The 14,819-nt window shown below is 37.0% G+C and overlaps 2 protein-coding genes across 2 annotated transcripts in view; one reads left to right on the top strand and one right to left on the bottom strand.

The window, feature by feature from the left end:
* TARBP1 (TAR (HIV-1) RNA binding protein 1) overlaps positions 1–12,155 on the top strand; it is a 38,506-nt gene extending 26,351 nt beyond the window's left edge. The window contains exons 20-29 of the mRNA XM_009891150.1: positions 589–699; positions 1,247–1,396; positions 3,265–3,351; positions 4,263–4,459; positions 5,519–5,600; positions 6,954–7,125; positions 7,895–8,086; positions 9,072–9,196; positions 10,384–10,520; positions 11,786–12,155. Coding sequence (XP_009889452.1) covers positions 589–699; positions 1,247–1,396; positions 3,265–3,351; positions 4,263–4,459; positions 5,519–5,600; positions 6,954–7,125; positions 7,895–8,086; positions 9,072–9,196; positions 10,384–10,520; positions 11,786–11,951 — 1,419 coding nt within the window. The 3' untranslated portion in view covers positions 11,952–12,155. The remainder of the gene's footprint in view (positions 1–588; positions 700–1,246; positions 1,397–3,264; positions 3,352–4,262; positions 4,460–5,518; positions 5,601–6,953; positions 7,126–7,894; positions 8,087–9,071; positions 9,197–10,383; positions 10,521–11,785) is intronic.
* Positions 12,156–13,168: 1,013 nt separating this feature from the next.
* LOC104291854 (cytochrome c oxidase assembly factor 6 homolog) lies at positions 13,169–14,680 on the bottom strand. The gene is made up of 2 exons (XM_009891149.1): positions 14,537–14,680; positions 13,169–13,264 (listed from the first exon to the last, which is right to left on the bottom strand). Exons 1-2 carry the CDS (start codon positions 14,678–14,680, stop codon positions 13,169–13,171), a joined length of 240 nt encoding a protein of 79 aa, XP_009889451.1.
* Positions 14,681–14,819: the final 139 nt, after the last annotated feature.

Raw genomic sequence — 14,819 nt, 5'->3', positions numbered from 1 at the left:
ATATGAGAACATGTATTTCCAATCTTTTTAAAGCTCCATTTATCTCATCTATTTTCTTTCACGTAAAACATCTTATTGCAGAATACCTATTTCTTTCTCAAAACTAGAGTTGTAGTTACAAGCTGATCTAATTGATAGCATGACTAAACCCATTTTTTAAATGTAGACGCTAAAATAAAAATGTTTTTATTTATATACTCAACTCTTCACTTAGGATCTTTTGTTTTATTTATAACTAAATGACAGCTTCATTTTATGTAGTACTACTTTAATTGTTCGCATACAGTAGGTGCTGTAAATTCTTCAACTTTTTGCTGTTTTAAGAGTCCTAATACCTAATATTTTTTTGCTCTTAACTAAAAATACTAAATGGAATTGTGTATTTTTTTTCAACTTTCCAAACTTCTCATGGATAAGCTTCAAAATTTAGTTCTAAATAAATGAAATTAATATATTTTTCCTAACTTCATATTTAATGCTGATACTAGCTGTGCAGTAGATGTTGCTTTCTTGGTAAAGTAAAGTATATTTCCATGTATTCAGTTTTAAAGAAAGAATAGGTAATAAAACTTTTAAATTTGCTTTTAGGATGAACTGGTATCCAGATCTAGAACACGCTATTATGCAAACTCCTTACAGCATAGAATTAAAAACCGGGTATGGCAGACTCTTTTAGTTCTTCTTCCGAAACTTGACCAGGTATTGCTCTTCACTATGAATTCTTAAATAAATAAATAAATATCTGCTTTGAAGAATAATTTGATGTCATGCAAACTGTATATGTTAAATTACAGCAGGGTTTAAAAGGCATGTAATCTCTGTAGCTGATGTAGAAATTGTGTGCTTTCATTCCTTCAGTCTGAAGTCACGGATTTATGATGTATTTCTAGAGGTCACTGAAAACCTGTTCCTGGATTTGTGAGTTATAGGTGACTTGATGGTTGCTGCTAAAGCTAGCTAAAACTCTGTACTGTCTGATTTAAAGTTTTTGATTTAGTAAAAATGTTGCTGCTTTGTGAACTCTCAGAAAACTGAGACATTTTATTTTCATCTAATGCTGCTTCATAATAAAATATATTAAAAAGTATAATGCAGAAATTAGATGGTTCTAAAATGTTTTCATTTGAGTATTAAAATATTTATAATATTGTGATAAAGCTGAGAATGTTATTTCATTTAGAATTTATTTCTTCATGGAAATAACACTAACAATGTATTAAATGATTATCTGATTTTGTTTCCTCAGAATTTTTTGGGTGGAATCCTTGGCAAAATTTTCCAGGCTGGATTTGGTAACAACCAGGCATCTGTGAAATACTTCATAGAATGGATTGTTATCTTGAGTCTACATAAATACCCCCAATTTCTTAATAAATTCTGGGATTGCTTTTGCTATGTAAGTAAGAACATTGGCATTCACTTGAAGAGTAATTTGAACAAAGAGTACAGTTTGTCTTCCCATACGTTATTTTCTACGTATTCCAATTTTCCTTTAGAAGCAGTGGGTTGTTGAGCAGATTAAATTAATGGGGAGTATGGACTCTAGTCTGAGGCATTTAAAATCTGTGATACAGAAGTGGCTGAAGACAAGTGAATTCTTCCAGTTGAGAGATCTGCTTTTATAATGTACTACTGTGGGCAGAGTAGAGCTGGCATAGTGAGCCAGAGCGCTCCTTGCAGTTGCCAATACAAGAGCCATCAGGAACACGTGGATGCTCTAGATTCTGAGTTTGGGAAGATACCGCAAAGTCACTTGGGGTTTCCACACCCAGTTTTTGTCTTCTGCATCTTGTTTGTCAGTGGGAACGTGACTTGCGTAACACGTACTCGATTTGCAGCTTTTAATATGGACTTCTCTCACAGTGGAGTTCTGTAATGTAGTTCCAAAACTGGAAGTAGCGTTTGAATTATGGCACCCACAAGTCGTGAAACGGTTGACTGAAAACTGACATACTAGCGTTTCATTGTTATGTTGTGAGTTCTTCTTTAAGTAATTACCTGTAAGAGTTGACCTGTAGAAATGGTAACTGTCTGTATTGATATCCTTGAATTTGCTAGCATTGTACATTTGGGCTGAGAGAAAATGTATGTACTTCCATCTCCTCGAGTGTATAGGAGTGTATAGACATGACTTGCAGTGGTCCCTCTGCTGAAGCTCATCACTCATAATAGTTAATGTAGATGTCGTCTTGCTTATCAAATAGCCTAGTTGCTACTGTAGTTTATTTGAAAGCCAACCAGTAGGACAAGAATTAAAATTAAATAAAAAAAATTGAAAACTACATGTATATATACATATTTCACCCCAAACCAGGCAGGTTTTTAATACTTCTCTGAGACAACTTTGCTTGCTAATGATGCGTGCTGTGATTTTGGGGGTTATTTTTATTTGGGTTTTTTTCTGCACAGGGGAAAAAGTTTCTGATTATAGTTTATACTTTAAGTGCATAAGGATGGCTTGTCATGCCTACCTGAACTGATGAAAAGTGCTGTAAGGGATGTAACCTTTTCCTATTTCAGAGTTCCTTCCAAGAGCTCAGGCAGTTGGAATTGCTGTCATTTTAGTAGATTTTAATCTGTTGGATCAAAATGATCTCATATTGATAACAAATGTACTGAATCATAGTGGGCCCATTTAAACAAATGTAGCAAGGAGAAAACGTGTAGACTTATGAAAAAGGAATATAGATTATATTTTCAAAAGCTACCCTGGAAAATGGTGACGGGGTTTTCAGGATCATGTTGAAAAATAAGCTGAGGTTGAGCAGCCAGTGCAATGCTGTGGCAAAATGGGTGAATAGGAACTACATCAGTAAACAGAAGCAGTGAATAGAAGTGTGGAAACTCATTTTTTCCAGTACAGAACGTGGGTGAGACTGATGCTAGGTTATTCGTTCTGCGTCCAGCACCCATGTTTGTGATGACATGGATAAGCGTGAGCACTGAAAAGAATTCCCTAAGGTTTTTATTGGGTTTAGAGTTTTGTGGGGCAGGAGGGAATACAGTGAATTTGGGTTGAATTTTAGCTTATTTACGCTGCTGTATGCTTCATTCTGATTGATGTGATAGTAAAGAGCAAATAAGGTGTTAGGAAAGATGGAACCTTAATAATACAAACTTTATATTTTAGTAAATTTTGCTGTGGAAACACATAGGGTTTTTTAATAGTATTGATACTATTGCATCTGCAGAATGTGCTGTGAAAACATATGGTATAGAAATGTTTTATATGTGTATTTCGTGTTGCGTTCTCTTTTGCTTTAGGATGAAGAAAAGCTTAAAACAAGCATCTGCACGTTTTTATCAGTGTTATCACACTTTGACATCGTTCTTCAAAATACCTTAGAGAAGGTGAGTTTGACTAACAGTGTTCATTCTTTAATCAGTTGCAGTGTATATGGATTTATGAAATGAAAACCATTTTTGCAGTCTGTTTTCAAAAGCTTTTTAATACCTACTTCCTACTAAGGTATCCTTTGCTATGGAAAACGCTAACTCTTCCTGTCACCTCTGTAATATATTTGACTTATGAAAATTAGCTAAATGGCAGGTGTTCTGGATACATAGAGCCTGATTACCTGTGAGTTTTTCTAGAATAGCTGCTCCAGTTTTAACTAAACATGTGGATGCACCTGGGTTTATTTTTCTTGCTGCTCTTTTTTAATCTGCATGAAATTGGGCAGAGATAACCTGGAAGGTGATCTTTCTATAGAACAGCAGCACTCAAATACAGAGTTTTTTGGCAATACATTACATTTAGAATTCTTTATTTGGAATTCTCAATTTTTTTATTGAACTTTGAAATAGAGGATGAAATACAGTCAGATGTTCCGTTAGGCCAACTATGTCACATCTGTAGCAATCCAGGCATTTCCTTTGGTTTTTTTACTGCTTGCATACATTTGCAAGCTCAGCTTTCTCAGTGCTTGTCCTCAAACCAGGACAGTGCTAGAAAATCAGAAGTTAATAGAGGTTTCCTTGTATGCAGAAATATAATTTTTAAAGCAAATAATACGCTTTCCAAACACGGCTGAGGCTGTAGGTCTGTGCCCTAGTGAGAATGAAGAAAGGAAATCGGAATCATGTTCTGAAGCCTGTATTTGCACATATATGTACCGTTAAAGCTTTGGACTTTATGAAAGGCCGTTTTTTGAGGAAGCCACTGTTTCTTGGGCCACTCTTGCTTTTCTACTTCTAAATGGTATCTTAAGACTTCACATAAATGAAACAAACTTCTTTATCTTTGTTTTTTTTTTTTTTAGAAGCCAGCTTTGAAGAAAGCCCTCATAGTTGTTCTACAGTGGTGTTTCAACCATAATTTCAGCGTTCGACTTTACGCATTAGTTGCCCTTAAAAAAATCTGGGGTATGTGCAGAATGTTGCATGTGGAAGAATTTGAAGCTCTGACACCAGTTATTGAATCTAGCCTTCAACAAGTGGAAAACATGCATGGCACAGGGTTAGTAACGTTTTTCTGACTTACAGCTTAATTTTGTTCTTCTGAGCTATTTGCAGCAAGTCTAATTTTCTAATATAGCACTTTGTAATTTCTCTGGGTTTTTAGGGAGGGGTATTCTGTTTAAAAAAGAAACCAAGACTTGGAAATTGAAATCTAATTGTCAGCAATGCAAATTAAGCGATAATTCGATGTAGCGTTACAGTCTGAAAGCACAACAGAAAAAAATCAAGGCATGTTTGAACAGTGCTCGTAGCTTAGGGATGGGGTGAAAAAAGACTGTCAGAAATGCTTAGTTTTCTTACCTGATGGATTTTGAAGCAATACAAATCATTCTTCCAAAATTCCTGATACCAGTAGATTTTCAAATATAAAATTTGAAATGTTTTTGGTGTTAATATTTGAAAAAACTTCTGCGGGAGAAAAATGGATAGGGACATTAATTTTGGGTGATGATTAAATGAGCTTTACAGAAATGCTTTTCTGCTTACTGATTTGGAAAATCAGTTCAATTTTTTACAATCTGTGTGTTTGTATCCTTTTTTTTAGCCCTGTTTTTAGGAGTCATTTAAAATTATTTAGAATTTCTGACAGTGTTGTGAGCCAACATAAGCTTGGGACTGCTGCTGACAGGCCTTTTCTTCTCCCCCCTCCCAATCAGAGTCCCTGTTAAATCACCTACGTCAAGACATGGGATGGAAAAAAGCAGCAGAGTTGTTGTCTGCTTTGTTTTTCTTTTTAACAGCTAAAAGTTGTCACTGAACAGTAGGCTACTATTCAGCTTCCTTCAGAGGCCTAGATACCCTTTTTTGTGAAACTTGCTTCTTTTGATAATAGGCCCATAACATGTCTCCAGATTCTTTTTTGAAACATAAATAAAACTTATTTCCTGAGTGTTGGTTGGTTTGGGGTTTTTTTTGAAATGGGCCCTTGTTTAATTGGTAAAGTATTAAAGTATATAGTAAATCCAATCAGGTTGCCTTATTCCAATTTGACAATTTAAAAAAAAAAAAAAAATCCAGTATGCTGCTTTTTTTGTGCATCTTGCATTACTTTCTGCAGGAATGCTCGAAGGAACTGGCAACGAATCCAAGACCATTTCTTCTTTGCAACATTTCATCCACTTGAGGATTATAGTCTAGAGGCAAGTCCAAGACTATTGCTGATCATTGTATTTGTGTAGCTTTACAACTGTATTTTTATCTATGTGTTCTAATGTAATAATGATCAGCTGTTAGTCATTTAAAACTCTGAAAAATTGCTTCACCTAAATTATGATGGATTCTAGACTGAGACTGCATCTTAATTAATGCTGTGTTAAAAACCTTGGTCAGTTAAGAAGAGGTACCTATGATGAGTGTGCCCATCTTTGTGGGAGTTGATCAGGTTTTATATTTGTGGCTGGAAAAGTTACTTAGTAACTGAAGAGCAGCTACTTAATCACGCATAGTTTGTTTAGGATTTTTTTAAATGTCTTCTGTTCTTAGAAGTGACTTGAGGTTGCTTAACTAAATTTTTGTTTAATGTGAATGGGATACAGGTATATAGCTTCTCGAGCATCTTTTTCGGCTATCCTTTTTGCCATAGTTTAAGTAACTGAGAGCTGAATAAACACTTGAGGAAAGGCAGGCAAAAATAAGGGTTCAGATGAAAATAAGAGACAGAGGAACTAAGCTGGAAATAAAAGGTAAACATGAATGTGAAAAGGGATACATGACTTCTGGCACAAACAGTGCCACGTTTCAGAGAAGGAATTTTTTTTTCTTTTTTTAACTGATGTTCTGTGAAATATTTTTGTGAACACTTAAATATGCTAGATATGACTTAGCAAAATTCAGAAGTGCAAATCCTGAACAAGGTGTCTGTGGGGGAAGCAGTGCTAGTACTTCTAAAGTATTTAAACATATTGAGGGTGTGTTTTCACCTTCATGTTGAGGGTGCATTGGGATAAACAAAAGGTCTGGGGTTTGAACTCTTCATCTTATTCAGCCTTTCCCTTGGGAGGTGTGTTTGTTCGTCCTTGATAGATTGTGGTTAGCTGTATTGATAGTGCCGAGTTGGATTTTACCACTAGATTTTAATGCTTTTGACTGTATTCCTTTTGACATCAAATCCATCCGCATTCTTTACTAGAAGTTCATAAGGGTATATGAAAACTCTTGTGTTACATGTAAAATACTTTTGCAAGACCTCTGTGCTGAGAAACATAGCAGCAATTCTTCAGTATTCTAGAATTTCAGAACAGTGCATCCTTAAAAAAGGTCTAATCAGAGAGAGAAAGAGACTAGATGTATGAAAGTTTGGGATAGCAATATATGTCAAGTGATGAATATTGAGAGATATATTAGTAAGTTATATCAAGTGCCAAGAAAAACAAGTATTAAAATCATAGAATATGAGATAAAAGATGCATGTGATAAAACTACCAGAGGTTAATTTATTATCTGTTTTGCCTGCTTTGGTAGTTTTTGGCTAGTAACACTGTGTTACATTGCAGACAATATTTTACACTCTTCCCCGCCTTTCGGAACTTGCTGAAGATGAATGGATCTCAATTGCTAAATTTGACAGATTCACTGATGTTGATTTGCCCCCAGCATTTCAGTGGTATCATTCTCGAAAGGAACTTTGTGATCTGAAACCAAGTGACTGGTCTCAGCAAGACATGGGTAAAATATAACTAATCTATATTAAATATAATTATTTGTATGTAATAGCTGTATATATCTGTCATGGTTAACCCCAGCCAGCAAGCACCATGCAACTGTTCACTCACTTCCCCCCTCTGCAGTAGGGTAGGGAGAAGAGGGAGAAAAAGGAGGAAAAAAACCCCTTGTGGATTGAGATAAAGACAGTTTAATAGAACAATAATGGAAGAGAAAACAATAATAATAATAATAGTGGTAAACAAATATACAAAATAAGTGATGCAATACAATTGCTCACCACCCAGTGATCGGATGCCCAGCCCGTTCTCAAGCAGTGATTGTGCATTCCTGTTTCCCCAGCCACTCCCAATTTACATACTGCGCATGACATCTATGGTATGGAATATTCCTTTAGCCGTCTTGTTCTGTTTGTGCTCCCTCTCAGCTTCTATGGGAAGCTGAAAAAGTCCTTGACTTAGTATAAACGTTATTAGCAACAACTAAAACATACATGTTTTCAATATTCTTATAGTAAATCCAAAACACAGCGGCTACTAGGAAGAAAATTAGATCTATCCCAGCTGAATCCAGGAAAACATCTGCATTCAATCTGATCTCTTATGTTATTCTGCTGAAGTATGCTTGAATCTATGCGAGCAGAGTATGTGCCATGAAATAATAGTAGATGACTAATGGTATCTACAATATTAGCATTTATATAAGCTTCTTTACTGAAGCAGTAGTTTCACTACCACTTGCATAGCTGTATGACTAACACTTGTTTTTATAGGTTCAAATTCAGTTGAAACAGATAGCCAGACAGAATGGACTGATGTTCAGAAAAAGATTATACCCTGGAAGAACAGTACTCCTAGTTTAGACCCGGAAATGGTATTTCAGGATCGTGCTGCTAAACTCGGTAAATCGAACAGCAGACTGATTGTGGTGGCTTCGCTTATTGATAAACCTACCAATTTAGGAGGTAAGGTTGATTACATATTTTTAAACTTTTATTTTAGACCTCAGCCCACTTGGATAATAAGAATGAATTTCATCTTATGTTGATAATTAGAAAGTTATTTAAGTACTGCTTAGAGAAATAGATCATTATCCTGCAAAAAGCGGTAACCAAAAGAAATATTACCTGCTTCAGAAGGAGTCTTCTATAGTTATATTTTAAGGAAAGAAAAAAAAAAAAAGTACTTACACATAGCGTGCATTACATAAATAGAACTTTGCTGTAAATCATGCTCAGTTTCTTACTGTTTTTTATATTCTTTGTTACAGCTGAATTTTTTAACTGTGTATGCAGTTAAAGGAAATAATTAGCTTTTATGGGCTTTTTTTCTGTAACGATTAAACCAAATGTTGTCGACTTACAAGTTTCTCGTGATCGTTGGACAGGAAAGTGCCTCTTCCTGATGAAGTACTCCTTCACAATATTGTGAAAACTGTGCTATAATAAATCCTGTGAATACTTTATTCCATTGTGCTTGCAGTTGTCAGCAGTTTAAATAACTGCAGTGAGACTATTAATGAAAAATAAGCCCACAAGCTGGTGCTGTCTGCACTGTAATGCTGTAATGTGTCATTCTCTCAAACCTTTCATTTAACAGCTACTGGATGTAGACCTTAAGCATGTGTATATGTGTCCTCCATCCCTGCCTAGGTTTTTACACTGACCCATTACTTTGTGTAATTAGTAATGTAGAAGCACGTTGTCAGGCATAGTGCTTTCCTAATTTTTACCTTTGTGCTAACTTACAAAACATTTTTTTTTTCTGGTAAATTATATGGAGCAAGGTGTGACTTGGAACAGCTTTAAGAAGCACCTGAAACTGATTAAAAGTAAAGGTCTGAAGTAACCATTTCTCTTTCAGATTTTTTGCCCTTTTTCACTTGCTAAAATGTTCTGGCTTGGTGTTTTATTTTCTACACAAAAATCACTTTAATTCTTCTGTTTGTAGGTTTATGTCGTACAAGTGAGATATTTGGGGCATCTGCATTAGTTATTGGCAGTCTTCATTATATACAGGATAAGCAGTTTCAGCATCTTAGTGTTTCCGCAGAGCAGTGGCTCCCCCTTGTTGAGGTAAATAGAAATACTTTAATAGCTAGAAAGTGTACTTGCATCTTCGGTTCATCAGATGCATAGTTCAGTCTTACTTTTTTTCTCTTACAAAATGAACTTTTTATTTAACAGAAGCTCCTGCTGTTATCTCTGAGACTTAATCTTGAGCATTTTGGAATAAACTTTGGATCAACCCCATAAAAAAAGATTTTAAAAAATACTTTTAATTTCTTATTGCTGTGATAAACTGATTGTGTGAGCTGTCATTGTTAAATCTTACTCTGTGTTCTATAGTGATGTGTTGGAACTTAATGTTTATTTCTAGAAGTTGAACAACACTTCATTTATCTTGCTTGGTCCATTGCTTTTGGTAACTTCATGGGGATAATCTTTGAGTTTGCCTGAAGCTAACTTGTGCCAAGCTTTTACAACCTCTTAGCTAGCTTACAAAAATGAGGGTTTCAACCTATATGTTTAGTATTTAGTAGAAAATATGTTTGTGATACTTCATAATAATCTGCTTTTCAAGATCAACTTTGTTTAAATCATCTGAAAAATTCAGTGCAAATTTTTTGGTTTTTTTCAGTGTTTGTTCTGAAGAAAAATTTTTTGTAGGCTGAAAATAAGATAGCTGTAGTGTGTTTTGCTTAAAGCAGAATGCTGATGGACACATGTTGTCATTCCTAATTTCTGTACAGAAGTGTACTGATGATAGAGTTTGTGTTGCATGAAGAAATTGGCATTTAATACAAATACGCAGTTTAGAGAGTAGGATGAAGACAACCAAGAAATTCTTCACTGCAAGCTATCTCAAGTTGTAATGCGGGCATGTAAGGCAACTCAGCTTCAATACTGGCTGTTCTATTGTTTTGGGAAGGGATTTCAGGTTAAATAACAACTGTGCACCTTGTCCCTATGCAAGAGTGATTCTTTTACATTCAGATGTAAGGTTTGTAGCTGTCAGAAGCATAGAAAAGCCTTTGTTTATTGTCTTAGTGGAGTACGATTTTTGTGGCGTTACTTAACCTTTTGTGCTATTGCTGAAGATCTTTTAAAATGGTAATCTATGTATATGGACAGAGTCTTTGGGGATAGAGGTCATTTGTCTTAAAAACTATCCAAGTAAATTGATTTTTACAGTAACTTCAGAAGTTTACAAATGGCAGTATTCAAATACTTGTATTTTTCTCTCTACTTTTGATGGACAGGTGAAACCATCTCAGCTTGTTGATTATTTACAGCAGAAAAAAACGGAAGGCTACACTATTATTGGTGTGGAGCAGACAGCTAAAAGTTTTGATCTTACAGAATATTGTTTCCCAGAGAAGTCACTATTATTGCTGGGGTAAGAACACACACTTTTTTGTACGTCTACCTCTTGCAGTCCATCCTTTAATATGACCAAACTCTGACTAGTAGAAACCCAAGTGACGCTGGTAAAGGTGGATTTAGAATGGGAAGTGATTATGGAAACAGCAGAGCTTGACTTTGTGTGCTAAGGAGTGGGAGGTATATCCAACTGCATGATCCTTCTCCTCATACTTAATAACCTATCCGTACACTGTAACTCCATTTTTTATGGGTGGAGGTAGCAAAAGCATGGATTATAGTTTTCCAGGTGTGACGGAGATATCATCTGTTCACTTCAGCAATATGGGGCGCTGTATGTGTAGGCTGTAGTGCGCTGAGGAAGGAGGGCTGCCTGTTTGCATTTCTTAATATGGTAAGGAGGACTGGAGTGGAGTGGGAGTGTGCATAGCTGGGAGATGCTTTGAAAATTAAGGGTGAGGTACAGGACGAAGTAATGAGTTTTTGCAGTACAAGCAGAGGCTGGGAGGACTTTAGAGAAAAGTAGTAATCGGTTCCTATAAGCGGGCAAGCCTCAGATGTGACAAAGGGGAGGCTACTTCAAGAAATTCAGAGGAAAGTGCCTACAAGTCAGAAAGCTACTGGCATTGCAGGGCCACTGAGCGAGACCAGGAGGAAGGGCCTGTCTATCCTAGGACAAAGTGGGCAGAAATACCTTTTTAATATATAGCTTGTCTTCAGAATGTAGTTCCCATAATCAGATTACTTTGTTCCCTTCTAAATAAAAACATAGTTTTTAATTGCTGGAAACCTTTGGTATCTTCTGGTGTGCTCATTCTGAAGAGGTGAAACATTCCTAGCTCAAGGCTTTGATCAGTCTTGACATTCCCTCAGACCAAGACCTCACTGAATGTCAAATGGGCAGCTGAGCTTCCCTGCTGTGCCAGCAGCTTCATGCTCTGGACATTTCATCTATAGCTATTTATTTTGCTATATATGGATAGCTTAAAAATAAAGGCAGAGAGTCCTTATGTTGGGTGTTCAGCTATGGCTGGACCGGTGAATTAAAGACGAAGTGCTCTACCCATTCCTACATCAAAGCTTAGTCATCTCCCATGTTTTCTTTGTATCTGTAATGTATTACTGCTTTAAAAAAAAAATACATTTCTTGTCCTCATCAGTTTTACTGAGGGCAGACGCACAATTTGTCAAATGGTGTTTTGATGCTGTTGTGACTTTATCTTCTGCTTTCTAGAACACCTGTCTTTTCCCAGGTATAAGTTACTGTTTCTTCTTTACTAGAAATGAACATGAAGGAATCCCAGCAAACCTGATTCACCACCTGGATGTCTGTGTGGAAATTCCTCAGCAGGGTATTATTCGATCACTCAATGTTCATGTTAGTGGAGCTCTGCTGATTTGGGAGTACACAAGGCAACAAGTGATCAAGCAAAAACAACAAAAATAACCGCCGAGAGTTTTGTGCCTTATAGTACAGCTGGGTGACTTCCTATGGTGCTACAACAGGAAATTCTGAATAGATGAAATACAAACTCAGGGTGAATGAGGATTTTTAAGTTTTGCATGTTTTGCTCTCTTGTAGTTCAGACTGATTTTTAAATGCCTTATTAATACTTTACCTCCTTAAATAAAACTGTTGCATTGGAAATAAATACTATTTATATTGTATGTGGTGTGTATGATTTTTCCACTGTTAGAACATCAACATAGTACTATGAACAATCTCAACCTCAAAACGTGAGATTTTTTACTGCAGTTACTTCGATTGTGATGACCACGCTTGAAATTGAAGTGGTGCCTTTCTACAAGCACAATCAAAACTTACTGTAGCCAAAGTACTTAATGCCTCCAGCATCTAGATATACTAGATTATAGAATTTTTGCAAGGTAAATTTACTTATATTATTACTTAGAGGCTGCCCCTTGTTTAAATGCCTTATATGGTCAAATTTACTAATACTGCTGCAAACAGTCTGTATATTTAAATGAAGTTGCATCAGTAAGGTAATCAAAACCACTAAATTATACAAAAGACTGTAATGTGAGAATGATGATAAATAACTGTCATACTTCTAATAGCCATAACAGTTTTCAAGCAGTATTGCTAATGGAAAAATTCCTATGGCTTATAAAAAATGAGTATACTCAAAATATGTAAAATACGTATCATTGCACAGGATGCATTAGGTCTTCTAATGCCTGCTGGTTTATAAACTGATGTCTGACTTAAAACTGTAAACCACAAATACAAATTATGCTATACCACCACCTCCTTTTGACAAGGAAGGGAGGGTAGAATGGATTTTTTTTTAAGGAAAAGCTGGTTCACTTATTGAAAAACAATTTTATTGTTCTCTTTTGAATATGTACATTACGCTATTAAATAATCATTTATTCTGGTGAAACAATTTGACTAATTATACATTCAAAACCTTAGATTTGTGAGCAGCCCTGCACCATATTTCTTTGACTTATATTCATGAAAAAGCTGTCCATGACCACCTTTTTTCAGCAGGCAGAGGAGACCCTGTAACGAGAACAGCAGCCCGCATTTCAGAGAGACAGTCAGGTTACCGGTCCTTGAGCTCAAGTAGCTTCTGTCGCTTTCTCGTGCTTCTTTATTCCATAGTTATTCTCTCTAGATTGATCTTGAAAGCAGACTACCTAAGACTTTCCAGCAGCTTCTGGAGGATGATACCCTTCTGTTTCAAGCTTTTTTTTATATTTTAAAAAGTCTCTTCTTTTGTCAAAATATTTAACCTGTTTAAAAAGAGAAAATATGTTCATCAGAAGAAACTAGCAGGGGAAGGTGCTTTGTGCATCACAACAAGATAAAGAATAAACAATCTTTGATTTCTGAACTTGAGGATTTTAACTCGGTCCACTAGTTAGGAGTTTCTTGCTCTCTTGAAGCAGAAGGCCAAAGGGTGGAGTGGGTTTTTTTACCATTCTGTAAGTGAATTAAAGTTTCTGTCATAACCACCCCATTATTTCCATGGAAAGTTAATAAAAGTAGTCTATTGCTTTGGTATTTTCACTGCTATAAACAAAGATTATTTGTCATACAAAGATAAGTCCAGCAGCTTTTCTATGGTATTACAGACTATGTGACCTCTGAATTCATCGCCTAGAGGCACTGATGTGTATGGTGCAAAGCACTGGCAGATGAAATCACCATCACTAGAGATGACATATGCAGAACTACAGCATTCAAAGTATAAGTCAGTACAGCAACTGTGAATGTACCTGTTTTTTTAACTGACTTCACTCTACTAACTCCAACAGGAACTGTTCAGCCCTTCAGACACTACTGTTACTAAAAGGCAATGCCTATTAAAAAAGTTGAGAATTGCAGCTTGGTCTTAGGAAACTAAAAAGCGCAAATGAATGAATTACATGCAGGCAGATGGTTTACTGTGACATTATACTGCATAAAGAAAGGTATTCTTATGCACAAGAAGGTATCAGATGCCAGTCTTGTCATGTAACTGCAAGCCCTGTGAGTCACCTCCCTTCTGTACTGGCCTTCTCTAATAGCAGTAACTTCTGTGCACTTCTAAGAGTTCCTGAGTATCTTTCAGAACGTTTTTTTTATTAGAGAGCAAGCCTGTATGCTTGTATAGTTGCATATGTATCTGAAAGTTTGAGAGCGTATTTTCTTTTCCCTCCATACTGTATACTTTATACTACTGTCAATAGTTCCCAGGCCAGTCAATGGTCCGCTCAGGGGTTTTAATTTCCCAGCAAGACTATAAGTGTGCAAACCACGTTACATTTGACAACAGCGCTGGGTTATCAACGAGAAAGTGTAAGACCACGCACGTTCTGCAACCACAGAACGGCTTGGGTTGGAAAAGACCTTAAAGATCATCTAGTTCCAACCCACCCCCCCTGCGCTGGGCCGGGACACCAACCCCAGAAGCGGGAGTTGCCATCATTAACGAGGTAAAAACCTAACGAAGGACGTGTTGCTGCTGCTGCTGGTAGGGTGCGCAGAGCCGCTGGGTTCGGTGCGCACGGCTGCTCACTCACCCACTGCTGGGGACAGCGGGACTCGAAGGACAGCCGCAGCTTCTCGCACTTGGAGGCGTCGTCCGCGTGCCTGTCCAAGCACTGCCAGAACTCGTCCCGGGCTCCCCAGCAGGCCTTCCTCTCCTCCATCGTGGGCGCCGACATCTTCGCTACCGACCTGAGCACCCACGGCGGTTCTTCCGTAGCGGGGCCCGACGCCGCCCTGCCCGCGGCCCCGAGGCACCGGGGGAAGGGGTTGCTTGAGCGGAGGGAAGGCCGCGGCCTCCGCACCCCGCCCTCACGC

This window comes from Charadrius vociferus, unplaced genomic scaffold (assembly GCF_000708025.1).
Source record: "Charadrius vociferus isolate BGI_N301 unplaced genomic scaffold, ASM70802v2 scaffold78, whole genome shotgun sequence".
In the NCBI taxonomy this organism is placed as follows: domain Eukaryota; kingdom Metazoa; phylum Chordata; class Aves; order Charadriiformes; family Charadriidae; genus Charadrius; species Charadrius vociferus.
The sequence above is the reverse complement of the archived record's forward strand: the minus strand, read 5'-3'. Positions and strand labels throughout refer to the sequence as shown.

What these genes read in the sequence shown, in the direction of transcription:
- LOC104291854 (XM_009891149.1), bottom strand. Translation starts at nt 14,680, where the DNA reads ATGTCGGCGCCCACGATGGAGGAGAGGAAGGCCTGCTGGGGAGCCCGG. An exon ending in CCCGCTGTCCCCAGCAGTGG is followed by an intron (nt 13,265 to 14,536) that starts GTGAGTGAGCAG and finishes CTTTTTAAACAG; the next exon opens with GTTAAATATTTTGACAAAAG.